This window comes from Populus alba, chromosome 8, assembly GCF_005239225.2.
Source record: "Populus alba chromosome 8, ASM523922v2, whole genome shotgun sequence".
Taxonomy (NCBI): Eukaryota; Viridiplantae; Streptophyta; class Magnoliopsida; order Malpighiales; family Salicaceae; genus Populus; species Populus alba.
The window spans coordinates 1,120,458-1,142,723 of NC_133291.1; the positions used below are offsets into that span (position 1 = coordinate 1,120,458).

The following is a 22,266-nucleotide window of genomic DNA, read 5'->3' on the forward strand; positions in this document are numbered from 1 at the left end:
AGCAGCTTGATCTAGATTGTTGCTCTTTACATGAACTGGCACCACACCATGTAAGTATTTCATGGGGTCTCCTTGTTCCTCTATTTTCTAGCTTTTATTCAATGATATCTTGGTTCTTGGCTTTCCTTTTCTTTCCCCACTCTTTGACAATGCAATGAGTTGAGTGATAAGTTCAACGTCCTGAAAATTTTTTTGCATCATGGTAGATCCAAAATCAGTTCTGAATCTTGCAGGATTCCTGCTGTATTTGGTACTTACTTTAATCTAAATATAAAAAGCTTATATATAGATTAAACTAAAAATTTTATTTTATCTTTAATATATAAAACAAGATAAATATATTATTTAACAAGTTAAATAAATGAAGCTGATCAACTGGGGATTTACTAGCTGGTAAGGGAATAAACAAAGACCCGACGATAATAATAAAAGAAGACCCTTCTATATCGAAGGGAAAGGAAGAAGCAACCACTTGCCATATGTTAAAAGAGAAGGGGAGATAGTCAGCTTTGAGGCTAACTATATAATTAGCACCAAGCAACATACCAAGAACAACAACATACCTTTACTCAAGTTCCTGCCATCGCTCAGACATTCTCAGCAGTCTTATCAAGCTTGAGAGAGAGAAGTAAGGGAATTATAAGTAGCACTGTGAGCTGCTACCACACAGTACCATGTAAGTACTTCGTTGGATCTTATTGTTGCTCTCTTTTCTTGCTTTCATCCAATGATATCTTGGTTCTTGGCTTTCCATTTTTTCCCCCCACTCTTTAATAATGCAGTGAGTTGCATGAAGCAAATTCATTGTCCTAAAGAAAATTTGCGTAACATGAAGATCTTACCGCTTAAAAGTAATGGAAATATTCCTGCATCAATTATTTATTTATTTATTGAAAATGATGGAATAGATGCTTTATCCGTCGAAAAACACATCCAAAACTACATTATCAAACACGTTCTAACGTGATACAGTTATGTATGCCATCAATTTTGATTTTAAACTAGTAGTTCAAATGTAAAGAGGGCAGCGCAGGACAGTTACCTTTACTCCTGATTTGTCCTTTTGTCTGTTTCCTGTATCTTTCTTTTTTCTTCTATGCAACAAGATGATCTAAGGTAGGTCTTTAAGACAGGAAGCAAGGGATTTCTATTCTCTTTTCCAGCAATATTTTGTATTTATTTAGAAGACAGAAAGTATGGAATGTGTCGTCTCCCTTATCCCTTTCTTCTTTGGTGGAACAACTTGTGGATTCTACTGCTATGTGTGGGTCATGCAGGGATCGTCTCTTTGTCGGTTGGAATTTTAGATTCCAATGAACCCGAGCTGAGAGCTATTATCAAAGCTATTGTAATCTCAGCCTCTAACTATCTCTTGCATCACAACCATATTATTATTGAATCTGACTCTGCTAATGTCATTAGCTGAATGAATAATCCTGATAACAGACCTTGGCTGCACCATAAGCTCTTCTCTCCAGCCAAGAGATTGTCTCTATTTTGGCTCATTCACTTTCACCCATTCTTGTCGTGAGACTAATCACATGGCAGATCACCTGGCTAAAGAAGGAATGCGCAGAACAAGTGAATTTGTTGCTTGGATTTGAACCAGCCAGATGATTTTTGGGTCTTCCTTTGCTTAGTTCTGCTTGTGGCTCTTGGTGAAGATGGTTTGTTCTTTTATAGGTTTTGATTGTTTTGCATTCTAAAGAGGTAATGGCTGGTTGTAGCACGTGCTTGGTCTAATGACCTCTATTGATTTGATGTCGTCGGTGATAGTTTTGGATGTTTGGCTTGGTAGTTTAGCATGGCAGCTCCGTTTTTTGTGGAGGCAAACCTACATACTATGGCTGTTGCTCTGTTCTTGTGGTTTTTTGGCCTCTTCTTCTTCATTTGGCTCTTTTGCTATTTCTGTGTGTTTTTGCAGATTTGTAACTACTCATTCCCGCCACATTTTGGCGTTTTAATACATTTCACTAGTTATCAAAAAAATCTTAAGAATCAAGAAAAGTGCCCCGGTGAATAAAACCCTGACACACTAATAAAAGAATAAAACACATGACCACAAAAAAAATGAACAAACTAGATCTGAGGCTAACTGACGTAGCGGAAACTTTGAAGAAAACAGATCACCGTCTGTTTTGAAGGAAAGTAATTGTTCGAGTCCACGAACACAAGTAATGCTCGATTCCACGAGCCAGAGAATGGAATTCTCTAAGAGAAAGTTTATTAAATCTGAATTAAAAGTTATCTTACAATGAAACTAAGCAGCCCTTATATAAGCTGCACATCCTAATTCAACTAGGAAAGAAATAACTGAATTGGAAAAAACATACTAGAGTTCTGACGTTAATTAACTTCTAATATTTAAAGCATAACTGAGAGTTCTAAGCTAGATTGGAGAAGCCAGCTGTTGTTCCTGATTTCTCTCTGCCACGAGTTGTTTGTTGCTGGTTCAACTATAGCTAGCTTTCTCTTTGGCCATCAGTGATGCAGGCTGCAACGTTTGGCCATCAGTGATGCAGGCTGCAACGTGTTCTACATCACTAACCCTGATGATACTCATAGATTAGTCAATGAACATATAACTTCATTTCTTTAGTCGCCAATGTCGAAGCCCTTCCCACAAACTTTGGCTCAATAGATCTTGGCATCACTAGTACTTTCTCTGATTCTTACCCCCCATTGTACACAGATTCTAACATGACGACAAACATTTCCCCATCTTCAATTGTTGTTGAAGTCCTAAGAGATGATAACTATGATGATTGGAGTGCCTGCATGAAAAGCTACATGTTAGCTCAAGGCCTTTGGGATTTTATTGAGCCTTCTGGTCTTCAAGAAGTTGACTATAAGGCTTTGAGAAGAAAGAATGCTGCAGCTTTACGTGCAATTCAAGTTTCTTGTGCCCCACACATGCTTTCCAAGATTAGGAGCATCACTTCAGCCAAAGTTGCCTGGGATACTCTAGCCAATTTGCAGCAACAACATTCACCAAGCCACAAAGAGCAATCTGTTGAAGCAGAACAATCAGTTGAAGCAGAGCAATCTGTTGAAGCAGAGCCAGCAGAAGATGATGAGTCACAAGGTTCAGGTATACCATGATCTCATTCTCTTCCTTTGTTAGGTTTACAATCACTTCGATCTCTTGATGTTAACACGGGAGAGAATAAAAACCTTGGCAGGAGCGGTGAGAAATGAAATGAATGGTCCCTTGCAAACGCTGTACAAGTATGCCCATAATGGAGACTGGGATGCCATAAAAACCTATCTTAGCCGATACCCAAATGCGAAAAAGGCCAAGATTAAACCCTATGGTGGAACTGCCCTACATGTAGCAGCTTCTACTGGAAATCTGAAAGTTGTGGAGGGGTTGGTGAAGTTGATGTCAGTAGAAGAATTGGAAATACAAGATGATCAAGGCCACACAGCTCTTTCTATTGCTGCCACTGTTGGAATAAGAAAGATGGCAGAATGTTTGGTGAGCAAGAACGAAAACTTGGTTACCTTCGCAAATCGATATCAAAAGATCCCACTTGTTGAGGCATGTGTAGGAAGTCACAAGGATATGGTTCTTTATCTATACTCTGTTACTCCAATTGAATATCTTTGTAGCGGCGATCTCGACCAAGGACGTCGCTTCCTAAAAAATGCTATTAGTGGTCAAATGCTTGGTAAGAGACTCTATTACCCCTTAATTACTTATTTTCCCTTTTTTTTGTCTATTGTTTTCATGCTTTTTTCATAAATTTTCCCTTTCGAGTAAATTATTATTTATTTCCTGTAATTTAATAAAACTAATTAATTCATAATTATGGTTTTTAAGAAATATATGAATAATCCTAATTTTGTTTTTAACTTAAAATCATTTTGTCAATTTTATGTGATTTTTTAATTAATTATTTTTTTCTTCTTTTAAATAATAGAAAAGGGAAGGAAAATCAGGAAAGATGGGAAAAGAAGGCAATAATAAATTGATACGAAACAAAATGACTTGTAATTTATTAACATTTCAAAACACTAAAACCTCATCTTTCTTGTTGCTTCTTATGCTGTTTCTTTTTGCTATTGCAATGCCAGATGTTGCTTATGATTTTCTGCAATATCGCTGCCCACGTTTTGCTACTCCAACGGATGAATTAGATCTGAAGTCGTACGCTTTGACTCATTTGTCTTGGACGCCTCAAATATTCCCAAGTGCAAGTCGACTTTCATTTTGGCAGCAATGGATCTATTCACGTTAGTATCTCTTCCTTCGATTTTTCCTCCTCCCATTTCTCTTCATTTCCTCTGCCGGTCTTTTTTACGTGTAATGTTCTGCATGTTTTTGGAGATCATCACTCCGTCACAAAGAAAGAAAGCAAGGTTCTATTTGATATAATTTTTGTAAACTGATATGAGTTAACTCAGCTGGCTTTAACTATATATCTTGTGGGAATATGTTAGGAAGGAAGAAAATCTCTCCTCGAAGAGTTTGGGCACGGCCCCCCGATTTCTTTGCCGTGGGAATATGAGTTAATTTTTTTTTTAATTTTTTACCCATAGAAAAATTGTAAATATATTTAGTTAGAAATGATTTTTGGTTTAAATCAAAATTTATTACAAAACTGATCAGTCAAAATTTTAATGTCGTCTAATGTTTAGGAAAAAAATTAAACTTTAATTTATGAATTTCAACTTATAATATATCTATTCTTTAAAAGAATTACTTTAAATTATTTTTATCAAACATATTTCTAAAATAAAGTTATTTGAACTTTATATATAATTATATATATATATATATATAACGTTTTTAATTGTGATTCATGTTAAAAAAATCATTTTTGTCATAAGTTATGATAGGTAAACTTCAAGTTATATATATATACTAGACACATGACCCGCGCGATGCCGTAGGTTTTTTTTTTTTTTTGTATAAAAATATTTAAAAAAACCAAAAATTTAAAAATCTTGGGTTTTTTTTTGCAAGGTCATACCCAAGAATCTTGGGTTTGGCTGCAACGCCTGACCTAAAAGTAATATTTATAATATTAATAATAAAATTAAACTTGCATGACCCAAGTTTAAGTGAGCCTGACTGCAACACTAGACTCAAGAATATTGGATGTGTGTATGGCTATAAGGCCGTGTCATAAAAGTGTGATAATTAAATAAATTAATTGAAAAAAAAAGAAAAAAAAATCAACATGAAGGAAAAAACTAATGAAGAAAAAAAATGAATTAATTGGGTTAATTCTTTAAACCAGGTTATCCCGTAAAACCTGGGATTCGCATTATGAAAGTTTGATAATTAAATAGAAAAAAATGACGGGTTTACCCAGAATTAACCGAGTTAACCCGTCAAGCCCAGGATACGTGTCATGAAAGTATGAAAGTTTGATAATTAAATAGAAAGAAAATTAACTTTAACAAACTAAACTAAATGAAAAAAATAACTTGTCAAATCAGGTTAACCCATCAAACCTGAGATCCGTATCATGAAAATCTGATAACTAAATAAAAAAAAATAACATTAACAAACTAAATCAAACAAAAATAATTCATTAAAAAATTTAAAAAGAAAAAAAGAAAGCTAATATTGTAGTAATCCATAGTGTTTTTTTTTTTTTTTTTGAAAAAAGCTACAAAGCTAAGTTCTCAACCAGATCAATATAAAAAAAAAAAACCGACAAAGATTATTTTTTTATATATAAAAAAAGTCAATTCTGGGTAAAATAAATGAAAAAAAAAGGGGAAAAAAAACGGAAAAAAAAACACGTGGGGAAAGCTACAGCGTTTTAAAGAAATAAACAAAAAAACTAAATTTTCAACCAGCTCAATAGTAAAAAAATAAAATCAACAAAAATAATTCTGACAAAAACAAAACAAAAAAAATATGTAAAAATTGACAATTTTGGAAAAAAAAACAAATAAAAAAAATAAAAAAAAAACATGTGGGGAAAGCTAAAGCTAGATTATCATTCAGCTCAATATTGAAAAAATAAATTCGATAAAGATAATTTAAAAAAAAAAATATGGGGAAACACTACAGCAAAACAAAAACTATGTAGGGAAAACACTGTAGCAATCCATATTATTTTTTAAAAAAAACTACAAAGCTAAATTCTCAACCAACTTAATATAAAAAAAATAAAATCTACAAAGATCATTTTGAAAAAAAATAAATAAATAAATCATAAAAAAAACAATGTATGAGAATATTATAGCAATTCACAATATTTTAAAGAAAAAAACTATATAGTTAAATTTTCAACCAGCTCAATATTTAAAAAAATTAGTAAAAATAATTTTGAAAAAAAAAAAAAGAAAAAAAGAAAAAGTCAATTTTGGGTAAAAAGAAAAAAAAACATGTAAAAAAAGAAATAAAAAAAAAAACTGCTATAGTGAATTTCCTACGTGTTTTAGAGTTTTTTAATAAATATTTACTAAGATTGACTTGATTCTAAAATCATGGCAGGTATTCCCATGCAATCAATTGCTACAACTGATGACAATGTTCGTATTAATATGCCTGATCAAAGCCTAAGTGAGTCGAAGAACATTATCCTCCAAGGTATTTGCACAAATCTCTCCGTTTTTGTTCCATTTCCTTTTAAGGGGTATGGCAAGCACAGGACATATGTATAGAAGTCCAATTGGGCTGCATCGTGTCGGCATAAAACATTTCATCATACTAAGTTAATGTACAAAACCTTTAGTTACTGGAGCAATTATCATTACATTGAAAACTTAATACATGCAAGTTTGATTAGTATACATATATGCTGCTTGTGATAATTTCTCTAATCTGTTTTTGTCCAACTTTTCAGTGTCAAGCAAATTGCGTGGGTTTGCAATAAATCTCCTCGCATTCTTAGGTAAGCAAAATATATCTGACATCGCTTCATTTCTGTCATCATTATCATGGTTTTATCTGATCACTCTTTAATGGTTGATCCAGGAATCAAGCAAATATACGATTTGAAGAAGATCCACTTTTATTCAGATAAAATTCTACGGTGTATGTGTGAGTATATATCAACTCTGGATTATGAGGAATACCTCAAGGCAGGTGTACATGTATATGGAGCATTGCACAATGCTGTAGAGAATGGCATGGTTGAGTTTATTACTGAGGTGATTAAAGCTTGTCCTCATTTAATGATTAGTGGAGATGACAACAAAAGGAACCTATTTATGTCCTCGATTGCAAACCGACAAGAAAAAGTGTTCAGCCTTTTCTATGGACTGGAAGCAGAAAGAGCAGGAATTGTTTCCCTCGTAGATCGCTCAGGAAATACAATGTTACATTTGGCAGCAAAACTATCACCTCCTTCTCAACTAGCTCGGATCTCTGGTGCAGCTCTACAGATGCAAAGAGAACTACAATGGTACAAGGTGAGCTTTCTGCACTCAACATCTTTCTACACTACAATGATGGAACCTTGATCAAAGATATTTTAGAACTGATTAAGACCTGATTGATTTGAATTTAGGCTACTCGTTTACACATTTTCATTGTTATCCAAAAAGAAATAATTTCACTCGAATTCAAAAATCTTGATGCAGGAAGTGGAAAGCATTATGAATCCTATGCATAAGGTTGTTCATAATAAGGACAATCAGACAGCCAGGGAATTATTTACGTCTGAGCATAAGGACTTGCTAGTGAAAGGAGAGCAATGGATGAAAGAAGCAGCAACTTCTTGTACAGTTGTGGGTGCTCTCATCATTACAATTATGTTTACTGCTGCATTTACTGTTCCCGGCGGCAACGTTCAACAGACCGGCTATCCGGTTTTTAAAGATGAGAAATCTTTTACAGTTTTTATAGTAGCGGATGCAATCTCTCTCTTTTCTTCATCAACATCAGTGTTGATGTTCTTAGGAATTCTTACGTCGCGATACGCAGAGGAAGATTTCCTTAAATCCTTGCCCACTAAGTTAATCATCGGCCTTTCCATGCTTTTCTTCTCTATTGCAGCCATGATGGTAACCTTCTGTGCTGCTCTTATAATCATGTTGGATGGGAGATTGCAAATTATAATTCCAATTGTACTGCTTGCTTCTATCCCTGTAACTTTGTTCATGTTGCTGCAATTTCCCCTGCTAGTGGAGATTTTTGTATCCACATATGGACCAGGAATCTTCAACAGAAAAATGAAACCCTGGTCAAAATCTTCAACATATAGACTGTTAGAGGTTAACAGTTTATCGTTCCAATCTGTTTAGCAATTCCTATTTCCCCGGGATGAGCTGTTTTCTGTTCTACAATTCTGTCAGTAAGTCCTATTCTTATGGGGCTAGTTGTTTTCTGTTCCTCGTCTGTTACCACGTTTAGAGTATGTATAGCGTGGATTGTTTGTAAAAGGCTATATAAGACTTCTCATTCATGACTGTGTGCTGCTGTAGTTTCTTCCGAGTCTTTTTCTACAAATGGCTATAAATTAAGTTTGCTCGTGATTTTGCCATCAATTAAGTTCCTTTTTTAATAATAATAAAAAAAATAATTAGTTAAACATGCATGTTCCTACCTCACACACTAATAAAAGAATAAAACAAATAGCACAAGATATATGAACAAAACCAGATTGATTCTGTTTGAGAATTATTATAACCCAATTTTTAAATAAATAATACAAAATAAATGGATAAAAATAATGGAGTTAAGATAATATAAAATTGTAGTTTGAAGATGCAATTGTTAAATTTAAGAGTCAATTGGTCAATAATTGAAGAATTAATAAGTTTGAAAATTTAATTAAAATTTGGATTAATTTAATTAATGAAGAATTAATAAGTTTGCGTACTTAATTAAACTTTGATTTAATTAATTAAATAAATTCAGGGATTTAATTGGAATTAACCCAAGGGCACAATTAGAAATCAATTTTTACTTATTAGGATCCCAATTGTTAAGTTTAAATTGTTTAGGGACCAAACTCAAAAACAAATGTCCGAGGACACAACGGCGCCGTTTTGGAAGCAGTGTTCATTGTCTCCTTCGTTGCACGCAGATGAAGCCGGTTTAACAGGGAATGTATAGCTGCCCACGATGATCAAGGCCAACAATCCGGACTCTTCTGGAAGGCAGGGGCGAACGTGCCCCATGATCTGGGGACACGAACGCGCAGAGAGAGGAACGTGCCTCACGATCGTGAGGCACGAAGCCATTCTCTGGCTTTATAAAAGCCAGAGAAGGCCATGAAGGCAGAGGAGGAACAGAAAGGAGAGGAATTAAAGGGAGCCGAAAATCAGAGAAGAAAAACCCAGCATAAAAAGGGGAACAAAAAAAAACGGGAACAAAGACTCAAGCAAAATCCAGAAAAAGGCCTCAGCAACACAGAGACATGAATTAGCCTTGCTATTGTCTTCGTCCCTGCAGAAAAAGAAGAACCCGAAATCAGTAAAAAAAAAAATAAACAGACGAACAGGGAGAGAGAGCTGAGGATAGAACCCAGAACACAGGGGAATGAGCAGCGGAACGAGTGGAAGACGAAAACAGAGAGGGAGTGAACCAGCAGGAGGCAGATCACAAAACGAATAAAAAACAGAGGACCAGAAGGGGACGGGAGCAAAAAAACAGAGCAAAAATCCAGAGAAACAAAAAGGGCACAAATTCACAGAAAAGAGGAGCGAAAAGCAGAGGAACAACCATCGGCTTCGTTCCTGCACAAAAAAGGAACAACCCAGAAATCAGTCAAAATAAATCCAGCCAGCGTCTTCATCATCTCAAAAGCTACGGGAACACGAAAGCAATCGGTGAACACAGAAGCAAAGGAAAGAAGAAGAACGAGCAGAAGAGAAAAGGTAGTGTCGGCCAGCCAGAGCTTCACCATCGTCTTCATCGCCTCACAGAGCAGGTACGCCGTTCCCCTCCATTTCTGTTCTCCGTTCAAATTGAGTTGCAATTACACTGTGCGAAGGTAATTTAATTACCTTTGCACAGATCAAGGCACGCGTGAACTCACTTCAAATCTTATCATTTCTATTTATTTAATAAAAAAAAATTAAACACAATGTAACGTGATGTTACTTGCTCCCCTGGCACATGACAGTCTTCAAGTACTATATGGAAGGCAGGGGAGCATAAAGGATTTACTGGTTTTTCTTACCCTTTTATGCTAAGCAATGCAGGAACCAAATTAAATGTTATTTTATTGATTATGTCTTCGATATTAGTTTGATGGGTTCGGTATTAGTCTGATTAATAATTATTTCTTGATTAAAAGTTTACACAGATGCATGCTTCCTCTCTCTCACGAATATTTTCAATGGTGAATTTCTCAACCCCAGAATAATGAAAAGAGTCATGAAATGTTGATTTATATTTGGAATCTACGGTTTGCAGCTTCATTTCTTGGTATAAAATCTCCAATGCAGTACAAATGGAGAAGAACGGTACAAAAATCTGGTCTAAGATCTGGGATGAACTTCGGATTTTGGAGGGACTCGAGTGTTTGATGCATTCATCAATGCAACAAATATGGCTTCCCAAATTGGTTTTTATCAGCAGTTGCTTTAAGAAAAAGTTTAAACCAAACAAGACCTCAACTCTTCCATTGCCCTGGTGTCCCTAGCAGGCAATGACTACCCTAAACTACATTGCTGTTCTGTGTGTGCTCATGGTGCTAGACTGATAGGGGAGGTAATCTGTGGCAATACAACATATCACTGTCTCTTAACTAATTTTTCAGAATCAACAACATATAATGATCCATTAATTAACTAATTTTTCAGAATCAACAACATATGATGATCCATTAATTAACTATTTAATCAGTTAATTCTAAAAAACCAGAACAAAACAGTATCTTGTTATCAACGTTAGGATTTACCAGCCTTCACAACATCGCTTATCAGAATTGACAGCCTTCTGCCTGCCTGAAAAGAATAGCAGTGACAACATCGTGGCCTCTTGGATGCCTGCCCATATTGACAGCCTTCTCTTCATATCAGAATTACAGTGAGACGTGGAATATTGCCTCCAAGTTCCACAACCAGAAATTGCAGCAAGCAATACGAAGGATGAACAGTGAGAGCAGGGTATGCACGTACGACACTCTGAATCTCTATACTGCATTCATGTCCAAACAGAATAATGCGCGAAACTTGAAGCTCAGGACTCTCCTTATTCCATGTTGTGTGGGTGTGACAAGCAACTTTGATAGGACTGGAGCAAAAAAGTATGTGGTGTGCGAGAAGCCAGAGAATGACTGGCATGAAAGTTCTTGTCTCTGGAATCCTCACTTCGTCAACTCTATTAGGAACATTCAGAGGAAAAAAAATATATTAAGAAGAAAACTAGCAGCTTTCATGCATGATTTCATTTCCTTACTTGCTCTTGTCGTGAGCAGCTTGATTACGTAATTAAAGGGACAAAAAATTGAAAACAATGGCGTCGCCCGGATAACCAACTATACCACGACACCCTGATGCCACCATCAAAACTTACTATGTTTATATATCTATATATGATTTCCAAGCTGACAATTAAACTTGAATGACTCGTCATTGTTTTCTTTTACAATTAAACTTGCAAAAAACTGTTAGTTAGTAGATACTAAGCAAGTCTGAATTATTATTATTATTTTTTATCTATCCATGAATTATTATTATTATTACTATTTCTTTTCATCTATCCATCCATAAGTTTGAACACCAGAGTCTTTGTCTTCTATGTGTTGGTTTTTTTTTTTAATTTTTATTAACTGTATTTCTTTCATAGATGAAAGGAGACAAAAGCATTTGTTGAGCTGTAGAAATTACTTTCAGTATATCTTTTCAAGATTTGAAAAAAATTAGTCCCGATGAGTGAGTCCATGGAAAGGAGGTGATCAAGCCCAAGAACAGGGAGCACAGGGTGTGGTTGATTAAGGGGTAAGACGACCAGTGAACAAAACACGAATAGGAAAACCCATGAACGAATTTTCTTGATTATTAATTTATACTTGACGGACTAAATGAATGAAACAATTTGAGAAAACAAATAACACATCGTTATGTCTGCACACTTGATCGAGAAAATCTTCAAGGAAAAAAAGAAAGGAAAAACTAGTTGTTGACAGCACTGCAAATCCTCCTTATCTGCCCGGAAGATCCAGTGAGAAGACCTATATCTCCCATTTTGATCATGGCAGATCCAAAATCTGATTTGAATCTTGCAGGGTTCCTGCTGTATTCAGAGACAATGCTGTCCGTGGAGCCTCCATTGAAAAGCACTTGATCTGACTGAAGGAGACCCTTGTTTTGCATCAGATTCTTGAAGTAATTGTTGTCGAAAGAATTGGGAGTGACCAAATCGAGCGGGGCTAAGGTTGAGTCGCTGCCAACACGTGGACAGCGCCTCCTGCGGGTGCTAGCGAATCCGGCATCGATATTGCTGTGATTGTATATCCTTTCACGGAAAGTGAAGCATTGAGCTTGTCCGAGAGTATGCGAACCTGACAAGGCAACCATGTCCCTTGCAGTTAGGCCTTTCTTTTGGAAGCGAGAAATAAGACTCTCCAGGCTTTCAAAGAAGGCAGGTAACTCTGCGTTGGCTAAACTTCGACTGGCTCATAAGTACACTGGCTCCAAGATAATACATAATCAGAGAGGAGCAGTGTGGTTGCCAAAAGTAGTCGCAAGAGTACCTGGACAAAGCAATCGTGAAAGTGGAAGCGGATGAGAGACGCAGTCATTCTCCTGTCGCTCGCAATTGCACTTCTGATAGAAGTTCGGATCGCGCTAAGCGCATTAGGACAGGAGCTGTCGTAAAATGCAGGGGAGAGTTGTGCGTGGCATGCAAGAACAGCACGAACATGAAAGAAGCTGCTGCTCCTGCTTTTGCTGCCATTTCTTTGAGTCGTCTAATTGCAAGACTAATTTTTACTCTCACAAAATTAATCTATAGCTTTTGCAAATCAATCAGTTATCAAATATAGAATTGAGAAAAGGGATAGAAGATGAAGAAGAATGCATGGGAGCTCATCCTTTTATAGAAGGAAAATGAAGCACACTCGTAACGCGTTCGATTTTTTTATGACTGCATGCCATCATGAGGTAACCCGTCTTTGTTCTTACCGATTCAACTAGAGAATCATTCTATCCTTCAATTCACTATTAAAAAAATCCCTTTTTTCTGCACCAAGCGCTGCCTTTTCTGGCGGTGAATATAATACGGGACGACGATGTGCTACATGGAAACATCCTTGTTTTCTAGTACGTTGGTCAAGTGTCTTATTCAGTCCTTTATGAGGGATATGCGTTGATTTTGTACGGACATCACATACTTTTTCAATCATGAGACAATTAGAAAATTTCAAAGACAAGCATTGACGAATTCTACAGGGATAATTATCCAAAGATATGATTACCCATACAATTTTCAGAAAGATTTATTTGTGAGAGCTCACTGGTTTCGTGGTGGTAAGAAGACAAATTCTTTATTTTCTTAAAGAAAATATGATTTTATCTATGATGATAAAATAAAGTGATATTAAATAGAATTATTCTACAACCACCTTGCAGACGTAAATTCTTTACTCTTACATGTCATTTGGTATTATGAAATTATAAAGAGGTGATCGAAATAAGTTTTCAAAACAAATAGGAGTGTTACATTTTTTAAACAATTGATTGTATTTTTTTGTTATAAAAAATAACATTATTTTAAAACTCAATCTTTTTTGGCAGCTTAACTCGAGACCCAAGTGATTCGATGCCTTGTTTGGGCTGATTTCTAACAAAAATAAAAAGTTAACCAGATTAACAAGTGATCTCATCAATCATGTAAAAATCTAGTCAAAATTTGTTAATTCTTTCATTTTTTTTTCAAATTTAATTTTAAAGTTCACATTGTTTTGATATTTATTTTTAAAAAAATAAGGTCAACGTAACTTAATCTGTGATTTTAAAATAACAGAAGACTAGTCCCGAGTTAACCTTAGATCGGGTTTTAAAAGGAAAAAAAATAGCAGTTCTAAAAACAAATAATTGATCAAATGTGGAGGCTGGAAATGATTCCAAATCATAATAAATTATATAAGTTTTCAACCAAGCATTAATTTCTATATGGATGTGGTCATAGTCCATATTTTTCAAATACGTCAAAGGAACTAATTACCAGTAAGCATACTAACTAACCAGCTGTAATATCAGGCCAAATTAATTACTCTGTAATTCATCGAAAATTTCAAGTGGCAAGTTTTCCTTTCTTGGCTGTGTCACATGTGTGCGGCAGCGCGGCGATCGTCCACCCTCAATGAGAATAAATAATTGGAATATGGTTTTATTCCTGGCAAAACAAGTAGAGACAAGGAATTCTTGTCTCCTATCAATAAAGAAAAAAAATTGAATGGGAGTCGCCACCTAGTATTCTGGTTACTAGGAACCCTAACTGGTCTCAGAGTTTGGGTTCTGGTTAGAGGAGATTGGCGAAAGGAATCTCAGTCTATCCTAACCATACACAGAGTTTTGTTTCTAGTCAGAGGGGATTGGTAAAAGAAATCTCAATATTAGCCCAACCGTACATAACTTTTTTGCTTTGATACAAAAAACTAGCCGAATGGGATTTTCTAGCCAGTCAAGATGGAGGAGATCGGTTTTGAAAATATAGGTTTGTCTATCTTTACAACACTTACTATGCAAAAGCTTTACTCCGTAAGTATTATAAAGAGGAGGCATATGTTGTAATTCATTTTTGGGTCCTCATATAAAAAATAATAAAATACAAAAAAATATAAAAAAATATATTATAAAAAAAATATAACAGTGAAAAAATACCAGAGCGCCCCTAAAAATAAATTGATAGAAGAAAATGTGCTGAAAATTTGTATAAAATTCTGACGAAAAAAAAAAATTAAAAAAATATATTTATATGGGCCGGACCCGGCCATCTCAGCGGGCTAGGCCAAGCCCAGCCACAATCATGGGCTGGTTACTGTGTCTAAGCACAGTAACCAACCCTTTGTAATTTGCAGAACGTGAATGAATTCACGTTCTGCATGAAGATGCAGAAATCACAAACAAAAGGAGACAGAGGCGGGGCAGCCGGATGGTGTACCTGCGGTGGCATCGAGGCGGTGTTGCTGGCGGCGGAGGCATGGTGGCCGGCGGTTTTCCTTCTCTCTCTCCTCTTTTTTTTTTTTTTTTACAAGAGGCTGCATGGTGGTAATATACTCATTTACATTTCCTTTTCTGCTTGGTGGCACCGCGTAGCTTTACCATATCCTCAATTTCCAGGCTGATGAGAGAAAGAAGCAGGCCCCCTTTTGTTTCGTTTCCTGAAAAAAATTTTGTTTTACCAAACATGGCCTTACAACAAAATAAAAATAAATAATAATAAAAATATATTTTTATGTATTGTATACAATCAAATCTCTTAAAAAATAAAATCATATCTTGTTTAAAAAATAAAATACATAGTATGTTTTATTTTTTAGCATGCATTTTGAATTCCATAACTAATTTACTAAGTCCTTGAGAATTTGATCAATATTTTAATAGCTCATAAAATTTTAATTAATGAGAATTAATGGTTAATATTATGGTATAAATATTAGACTTACAAGTAGGTTGTTTTATAATATCAGGAATTAACTAGAAAGTTCTCAGAATTATTATGAATATTCACTAATTTTAATGAGAAATATTTTTCACCACAATGCACAAGTTATGGAAAACTCTTCCGCTTTTCAGGACGGGTGAACCATGTCAGGACACCTACATGGATCATCTCCTTAAGAATTAATTTAGACACACGGGTCCATAATAAATTTGAAAAGCAAGATTTAGCCACACGAATAAATCTTAATTCTAAGTCAGTAGACAAACCACTAGTTAGAAATTCATTAAAATCTTTAAATTAAATTCACATTACATAATACAATTTATTTCAGTTAGGATGCGCGTGGATTTTTTCCTGATAGTACTGAGCATAGTTTTAAAACCCGGACCGATCCGGGACCCGACCGACCCGGGCATGAGACCGGTCCGGGTGGAGGCCAAAACCCACATGGGAATTAGCCCGGCCAGACCCGGTCTACCCGGGACCCGGCTAACCCGGCAAGACCCGGCCTCAAACCCGTTGACTTTTATTTTTTTTTGTTTTTTTTACTAAAATGACGTCGTTTTGATTTAAAAAAAAAAAATAAAATTGACCCGGTCGACCTGGCAACCCGGGCCTTGGACCTAGCCGACCACCGGGCCGGGTCTTAAAACTATGGTACTGAGGAAGGAACCGGTACGCACACTAACTAACCAGCTGTAATATCAGGCCAAATTACTCTATAATTCATCGATTTCAAGTGGTAAGTTTTCCTTTCTTGGCTACATGGTGGTAATATACTCATTGACATTTCCTTTTCTGCTTGGTGGCACCGCGTAGCTTACCAAATCCTCAATTTCCAGGCTGATGAGAGAAAGAAGCAGGCCCCCTTTTGTTTCGTTTACTTTAGTATATAAGGATTTAAAAAAGAAAAAAAAAAGAAAAAAGACCATTAATGCAGTATATATCTTTTCTAGACAGGGATGACAATTTCACTCAATATGCATGATCGCTGTCCTAAACCTATTTACATCTAGAAATTGAAGTTTTGTACTTAACCAGTCCATATTTCATCGATTTCAAATTACTCTATATTTCATCGATATCAAGTGACAAGTTTTCCTTTCTGGACTGCATGGTGGCATTTTAAATGAAGGAGCAAAAAGCGTAGGATTTTAGTGGAGTGGAAGTCAAAGAGATTCCTTTCAAATGGGATAAAAGGCTTTGGGTGATATAAATCGCTTTCTGACTCTGACTTTTCAACGCGGCATAAATAATAAAATAATGATGCTTGTTTTGATGGACAAACGGACAATTGCGACGGAGCACAAATTCCTGCTTCTGGCTATCCATATTTCTTTACTATCTAAAGTATAAAAGACCGCAGCCTCATTAGATTACTATTTCATAGGATTTGATGCAGACAAAATAATTAATTAATGGGTCAGGACAAGAAGTGTAAAAAAAAAGTTAATGAATGGCATGCAGGCATCAAATTAGAAAAGTTTCTACGCGTTGTGGCCTTAGAGTTCTTACCTACACAAATCTTGATTAATGTGCTTGATCAGGCTCTATAAATAGATGAGCCATGCATTCTTCTCCATCTTCTATCTCAATTCTCTCAATCATCCAACAGCTTTGGTAACAGCACTTGCAGACTTAGCTATACATTTAGCGCGCTAAAAACTTTAGTTTCTCCAACTGAAAACATATAAAATGGCAGCAAAAGCAGGAGCAGCAGCTTCTTTCATGTTCATGCTGTTCTTGCTGAACACAGCATGCCAGGCACAACTCTCCCCTACATTTTACGACAGCTCCTGTCCTAATGCGCTTAGCGCGATCCGAACTGCTATCAGAAGTGCAATTGCGAGCGACAGGAGAATGGCTGCGTCTCTCATCCGCTTACACTTTCACGATTGCTTTGTCCAGGTACTCTTGCGACTACTTTTGGCAGCCACATTCCTCCTCTCTGATTATGTATTATCTTGGAGCCAGTGTACTTATGACTTCTTCCTTGGTTTTGCAGGGCTGTGATGCATCGATCTTACTCGACGAGACTACCTCTATCCAGAGTGAAAAGACTGCCCTCGGCAATCTTAACTCTGCTAGAGGTTATAATGTAATAGACAAAGCAAAAACTGAAGTTGAGAAGATCTGTCCTGGAGTAGTATCTTGTGCAGATATCATTGCTGTTGCAGCGAGAGATGCGTCTGCTTATGTGAGTATATCTAAATCCATCTCTTTATTGCTGTTGGTATTGCGAGCTGCAAAACCAGGACTTGTTGTTTATGATTCTTATGAAAAAATGTCACAGGTGGGTGGCCCATCCTACGCGGTGAAGCTTGGAAGGAGAGATTCAACAACAGCAAGTCGAAGTTTAGCCAACGCAGAGTTACCTGCCTTCTTTGAAAGCCTGGAGAGTCTTATTTCTCGCTTCCAAAAGAAAGGCCTTACTGCAAGGGACATGGTTGCCTTGTCAGGCTCGCATACTCTCGGACAAGCTCAATGCTTCACTTTCCGTGAAAGGATTTACAATCACAGCAATATCGATGCCGGATTCGCTAGCACCCGCAGGAGGCGATGTCCACGTGTTGGCAGCGACGCAACCTTAGCCCCGCTCGATTTGGTCACTCCCAATTCTTTCGACAACAGTTACTTCAAGAATCTGATGCAAAACAAGGGTCTCCTTCAATCAGATCAAGTGCTTTTCAATGGAGGCTCCACGGACAGCATTGTCTCTGAATACAGCAGGAATCCTACAAGATTCAAATCAGATTTTGGATCTGCCATGATCAAAATGGGAGATATAGGTCTTCTCACTGGATCTGCCGGGCAGATAAGGAGGATTTGCAGCGCTGTCAACAACTAGTTTTTCCTTTCTTTTTTTCCTTGAAGATTTTCTCGATCAAGTGTGCAGACATAACGATGTGTTATTTGTTTTCTCAAATTGTTTCATTTATTTAGTCCGTCAAGTATAAATTAATAATCAAGAAAATTCGTTCCTGGGCTGTCCTCTTCGTGTTTTGTTCACTGGTAAGAAGGAAAAAAAAAGAAGCGACACCTTGTGGTCCTTGTTCCTGGGCTTGAGCGCTTCTTTCCATGGACCCACTCATCGGGACTAATTTTACCTACATGATAGAATTAGTTATGTAATTATTACCCATTTTGGGGCGCGTAAACAAAATAAATTAAAGAGAATACAAGAAATCAAATAATAATAGAAGAAAAAAAATATATATAAAAGTTAAGAAAAACATACTAAAACTCTTAAAAAATTATTAAAAACTGGTTAAGAAGTGTCAAAATATACAAAATTTTAAAATTTTAACCCTTTTTTTATTGGTTTATTTTGTTTGAATTATGCTCGCCATTAGAATGAAGAAAACATGTTTTAGAGGTCTTAAATAACCGTTCTGGGATTGAACAATGTTTTTAGGTTTTTTGAGCAAATTTTAGGTTCATATTCATCCAAAGAACATCGTCATTAGTACTAGATTTAGGGTTTATTTTGATTCAAATCTAGTTCCTACAAGTTTGTATATCATTTTTAGTAAATAATCTAGGACTTTTAAGCATTAATAACATTTTTTTGTGTGTTTTAATCTTAGAATTTTAGTTTTGAATTGAAACTCATTCTTGACAAAAATCATAATGTTTAAGTAATAATCATAGAAAAATAACATTTAATTCTTGATCTATACTTGATTGCGATAAAAACCTTTATTTTTTATTCCTTGAGATCTAGCTTGATTTGATGTTGATGTTAATGTTGTTAGGTTTACGTTTCAATGTTGTTGGTGTTATTCAATCTTTTTGTATTTGATATGTTTTTCTTGAGAAATTTTGAAGTTTTATGTTTTTGTTATGTTGAATCCGTTTTGGTTTTAGATCCTTGTTTTGATTTGTTTTTGGGTTAACCCAGTCGGGTCAAAACTAGGTCAGTCCTTAAACCCTGTTTGGTTTTTTGTTTGTTTGTTAAGGTTTCTTTGTTTTTAGGGTATATCTGACAAATACCCTTTAAGCTTGTTTTGGGTAGTTTTTATTTCAAGAAAAATTGTTTTTTTTTTTACCAAACATGGCCTTACAACAATACAAAAATAAAAATAAAAAAATTCTTTTTGTGTGTTGTATACAACCAAGTCTCTAAAAAAAAGCATATCTTGTTTAAAAAAATAAAATACATTGTATGTTTTATTTTTTAGCATGCGTTTTGGATTTAATAACTAATTTACTGAATCCTGGAGAATTTGATCAATCTTTCAATAACTCATAAAATTTTAATTCGTGAGAACTAATGATTGATATTCTAGTATAAATATTAGACTTATAAGTAGGCTGTTTTGTAAATATCAGGAGTTGACCAGAAATTCTTAGAATTATTATGAATATTTACTAATTTTAATTTGGAATATTTTTCACCACAACGCACAAATTGTGGAAAACCCTTCCGCTTTCCAGGATGAGTGAACCATGTCGGGACACCTACATGGATCATCTCCATAAAAATTTATTTAGACACACGGGCCCATAATAAATTTGAAAAGCAAGATTTAGTCACACGAATAAATCTTCATCCTAAGTCAATAGACAAATCACCAGTTAGAAACTCATCAAAATCTTTAAACTAGATTCACACCACATAATGTAACTTATCTTAGGTAAGGTGCACGCGTTATGAGTGCTAATTTCCTCTCTAACCACAATCAGTCCCTTATCCTTTGAAGTTTTTACAAGACTAGTACACCTAGGTTTCTTAGCTATCCTGAATCAAACATTTAGATGGCGACTCCTACAACTCCCTTACGTCGCGCTCCCACGTACGATAGGTCACTCAAAATATAAATTAATAAAATATGATTTAAATTAAGTAATGGAATGATTTTTTTTTTTAAAGTACGATAGGTCACTCAAAATATAAATTAATAAAATATGATTTAAATTAAATAATGGAATGATTGTTTTTTTTTTTAAAAAAAATTGTTCTAATCTGAGAAAAATCTTCAAATAAGTCCTAATGAGCAAATGGCCACTCAAAAAAGAATTTGTCACATTCGTTATGCTAGTCGCAGAATAAACATAGGGCTATATGCATGCTACATGGAACATATGAGACTGCATAATCCCGATGTGCTACTGGGAATAAGCTAAAATCATCTCTCTCCTTTTAGCTATTTCCAAATCAGCTATAGAATCTTTTTTTTTTTCTTCTTTCTTTGTTTTTTTTTTTTAAAAAAATTAGTTTATTAATATTAATTTTTTTTTTAGTTATCAGACTTTCATAATACAGATCCTGGGTTTAATAGGTTAACCTAATTTGATAAGTTAACCTCGATTTTTTTTTGCTTTTTTTCTTTTTAATTATTTTTTTTTGTTAACTTTAGTTTGTTAATGTTAAATTTCTTTCTATTTAGTTGTCAGACTTTCATGACACATATCTCAGATTTGACGACTTAACCTGGTTTCACGAGTTAGCCCAGTTAATTCTGGGTTACCCATTAATTTTTTTTTTGTTTTTTTAATAAATTTTTTTTATTTAATTTAGTTTGTTAATGTTAAATTTTTTTTATTTAGTTATCAGACTTTCATGACATTGATTCCGGTTTTAATTGGTTAACCAGATTTGACGAGTTAATCTAAAATTTTTTTTTTTTGCTTTTTTTTTAATTAATTTTTTTTTTAGTTTAGTTTAGTTTGTTAATGTTAAATTTCTTTCTATTTAGTTATCAAACTTTCATGATATATATATATCAGCTTTGACGGGTTAACCTAGTTTCACTGGTTAAGCCAGTTAATTATGGGTTAACCTATCATTTTTTTTTCTTTTTTATTTGTTTCTTTGTTTTTTTAATTTACTTTTTTAATATTAAATTTTTTATATTTAATTATCAGATTTTTATGACACGGATCCCAAATTTGACAGATTAACCTAGTTGATTCAGATTTTTTTTCTTTTTTTCTTCATTAGTTTTTCTTTTTCCTATAGGTTTTTTTTTTTCTTTGCTTTTTCCTTTTTTATTAATCTTTTTTTAATATAGTTCATTAATATTAAATTTTTTTTTCTATTTAGTTATCAAACTTTCATGACACAGATCTCAAGTTTTGCCTGGTTAGCACAGTGAATTCTGGGTAACCCGTCAATTTTTTTTTTTCTATTTAGTTAGCAAACTTTCATGACAAGAATTCAAGATTTGACGGGTTAACCTGGTTTGCAAGGTTAACTCAATTAATTCAGATTTTTTTCTTTTTCTTTATACGTTTTTTTTCTTCATGTTGGTTTTTTTTTCTTTGTTTTTTTTATTTTTTAATTAATCTATTTAATTATCACACTTTTATGACAGAACCTTGCAGCCAAACCCACATCCAAGGCTATTGGATCTGGTATTGCAATCAGACTCACTTAAACTTGAGTCATACAAGTTTAATGTTATTTTTAATATTATACATATTATTCTTGGGTTAGGCGTTAACGCTAAACCCAAGATTCTTGGGTATAATTTTGCAGAAAGATCTAATATTTTTAGATCTTAGCTTTTTTTAGTATGTTTTATGCAACAAAAAAAAACCCGCGGCATCGCGCGGGTAATGTAACTAGTAATTGCTAAACTTGGTCTAGTGGGGTGAACTATAAAATCCAGGACTCAAAACATAATCCCGACCGAATTTCTAGTTGAACGATGATACACATATTCTGGTTTACTCAAACAGGTTTTTAGTTATTTGGTTAATCTAGTTTAAACTTGATTGGATCAACGATAAAA

At 34.8% G+C, this 22,266-nt stretch overlaps 4 protein-coding genes across 4 annotated transcripts; 3 read left to right on the plus strand and 1 right to left on the minus strand.

The window, feature by feature from the left end:
• Positions 1–2,675: 2,675 nt before the first annotated feature.
• LOC118030465 (uncharacterized) lies at positions 2,676–8,359 on the plus strand. The gene is made up of 7 exons (XM_035034581.2): positions 2,676–3,091; positions 3,183–3,671; positions 4,078–4,236; positions 6,458–6,553; positions 6,810–6,857; positions 6,941–7,377; positions 7,549–8,359. Exons 1-7 carry the CDS (start codon positions 2,701–2,703, stop codon positions 8,209–8,211), a joined length of 2,283 nt encoding a protein of 760 aa, XP_034890472.1. The 5' UTR covers positions 2,676–2,700; the 3' UTR covers positions 8,212–8,359.
• A 2,106-nt stretch (positions 8,360–10,465) lies between these two features.
• Positions 10,466–11,349, plus strand: LOC140955849 (GDSL esterase/lipase At5g03610-like). Its single transcript, XM_073410857.1, is given in 2 exon segments — positions 10,466–10,702; positions 10,852–11,349. Coding segments are annotated over 2 exon segments (735 nt in total).
• A 598-nt stretch (positions 11,350–11,947) lies between these two features.
• LOC118030471 (peroxidase 4-like) lies at positions 11,948–12,817 on the minus strand. Its single transcript, XM_035034589.2, has 2 exons — positions 12,684–12,817; positions 11,948–12,532 (listed from the first exon to the last, which is right to left on the minus strand). Exons 1-2 carry the CDS (start codon positions 12,815–12,817, stop codon positions 12,034–12,036), a joined length of 633 nt encoding a protein of 210 aa, XP_034890480.2. The 3' UTR covers positions 11,948–12,033.
• Positions 12,818–17,224: 4,407 nt separating this feature from the next.
• On the plus strand, positions 17,225–18,434 carry LOC118030469 (lignin-forming anionic peroxidase-like). The gene is made up of 3 exons (XM_035034586.2): positions 17,225–17,437; positions 17,535–17,726; positions 17,823–18,434. The coding sequence occupies exons 1-3, from the start codon at positions 17,225–17,227 to the stop codon at positions 18,375–18,377; spliced, it is 960 nt and encodes a 319-aa protein (XP_034890477.1). The 3' UTR covers positions 18,378–18,434.
• Positions 18,435–22,266: the final 3,832 nt, after the last annotated feature.

Coding starts and splice junctions, on each gene's coding strand:
- LOC118030471 (XM_035034589.2), bottom strand. CDS start 12,817: ATGGCAGCAAAAGCAGGAGCAGCAGCTTCTTTCATGTTCGTGCTGTTC. Junction 12,533..12,683: donor TCCGAACTTCTATCAGAAGT/GCAATTGCGAGC, acceptor CTTATGAGCCAG/TCGAAGTTTAGCCAACGCAG.
- LOC118030465 (XM_035034581.2), top strand. CDS start 2,701: ATGACGACAAACATTTCCCCATCTTCAATTGTTGTTGAAGTCCTAAGA. Junction 3,092..3,182: donor TGATGAGTCACAAGGTTCAG/GTATACCATGAT, acceptor AAACCTTGGCAG/GAGCGGTGAGAAATGAAATG. Junction 3,672..4,077: donor TATTAGTGGTCAAATGCTTG/GTAAGAGACTCT, acceptor TTGCAATGCCAG/ATGTTGCTTATGATTTTCTG.
- LOC118030469 (XM_035034586.2), top strand. CDS start 17,225: ATGGCAGCAAAAGCAGGAGCAGCAGCTTCTTTCATGTTCATGCTGTTC. Junction 17,438..17,534: donor TTCACGATTGCTTTGTCCAG/GTACTCTTGCGA, acceptor TTGGTTTTGCAG/GGCTGTGATGCATCGATCTT. Junction 17,727..17,822: donor CGAGAGATGCGTCTGCTTAT/GTGAGTATATCT, acceptor AAAATGTCACAG/GTGGGTGGCCCATCCTACGC.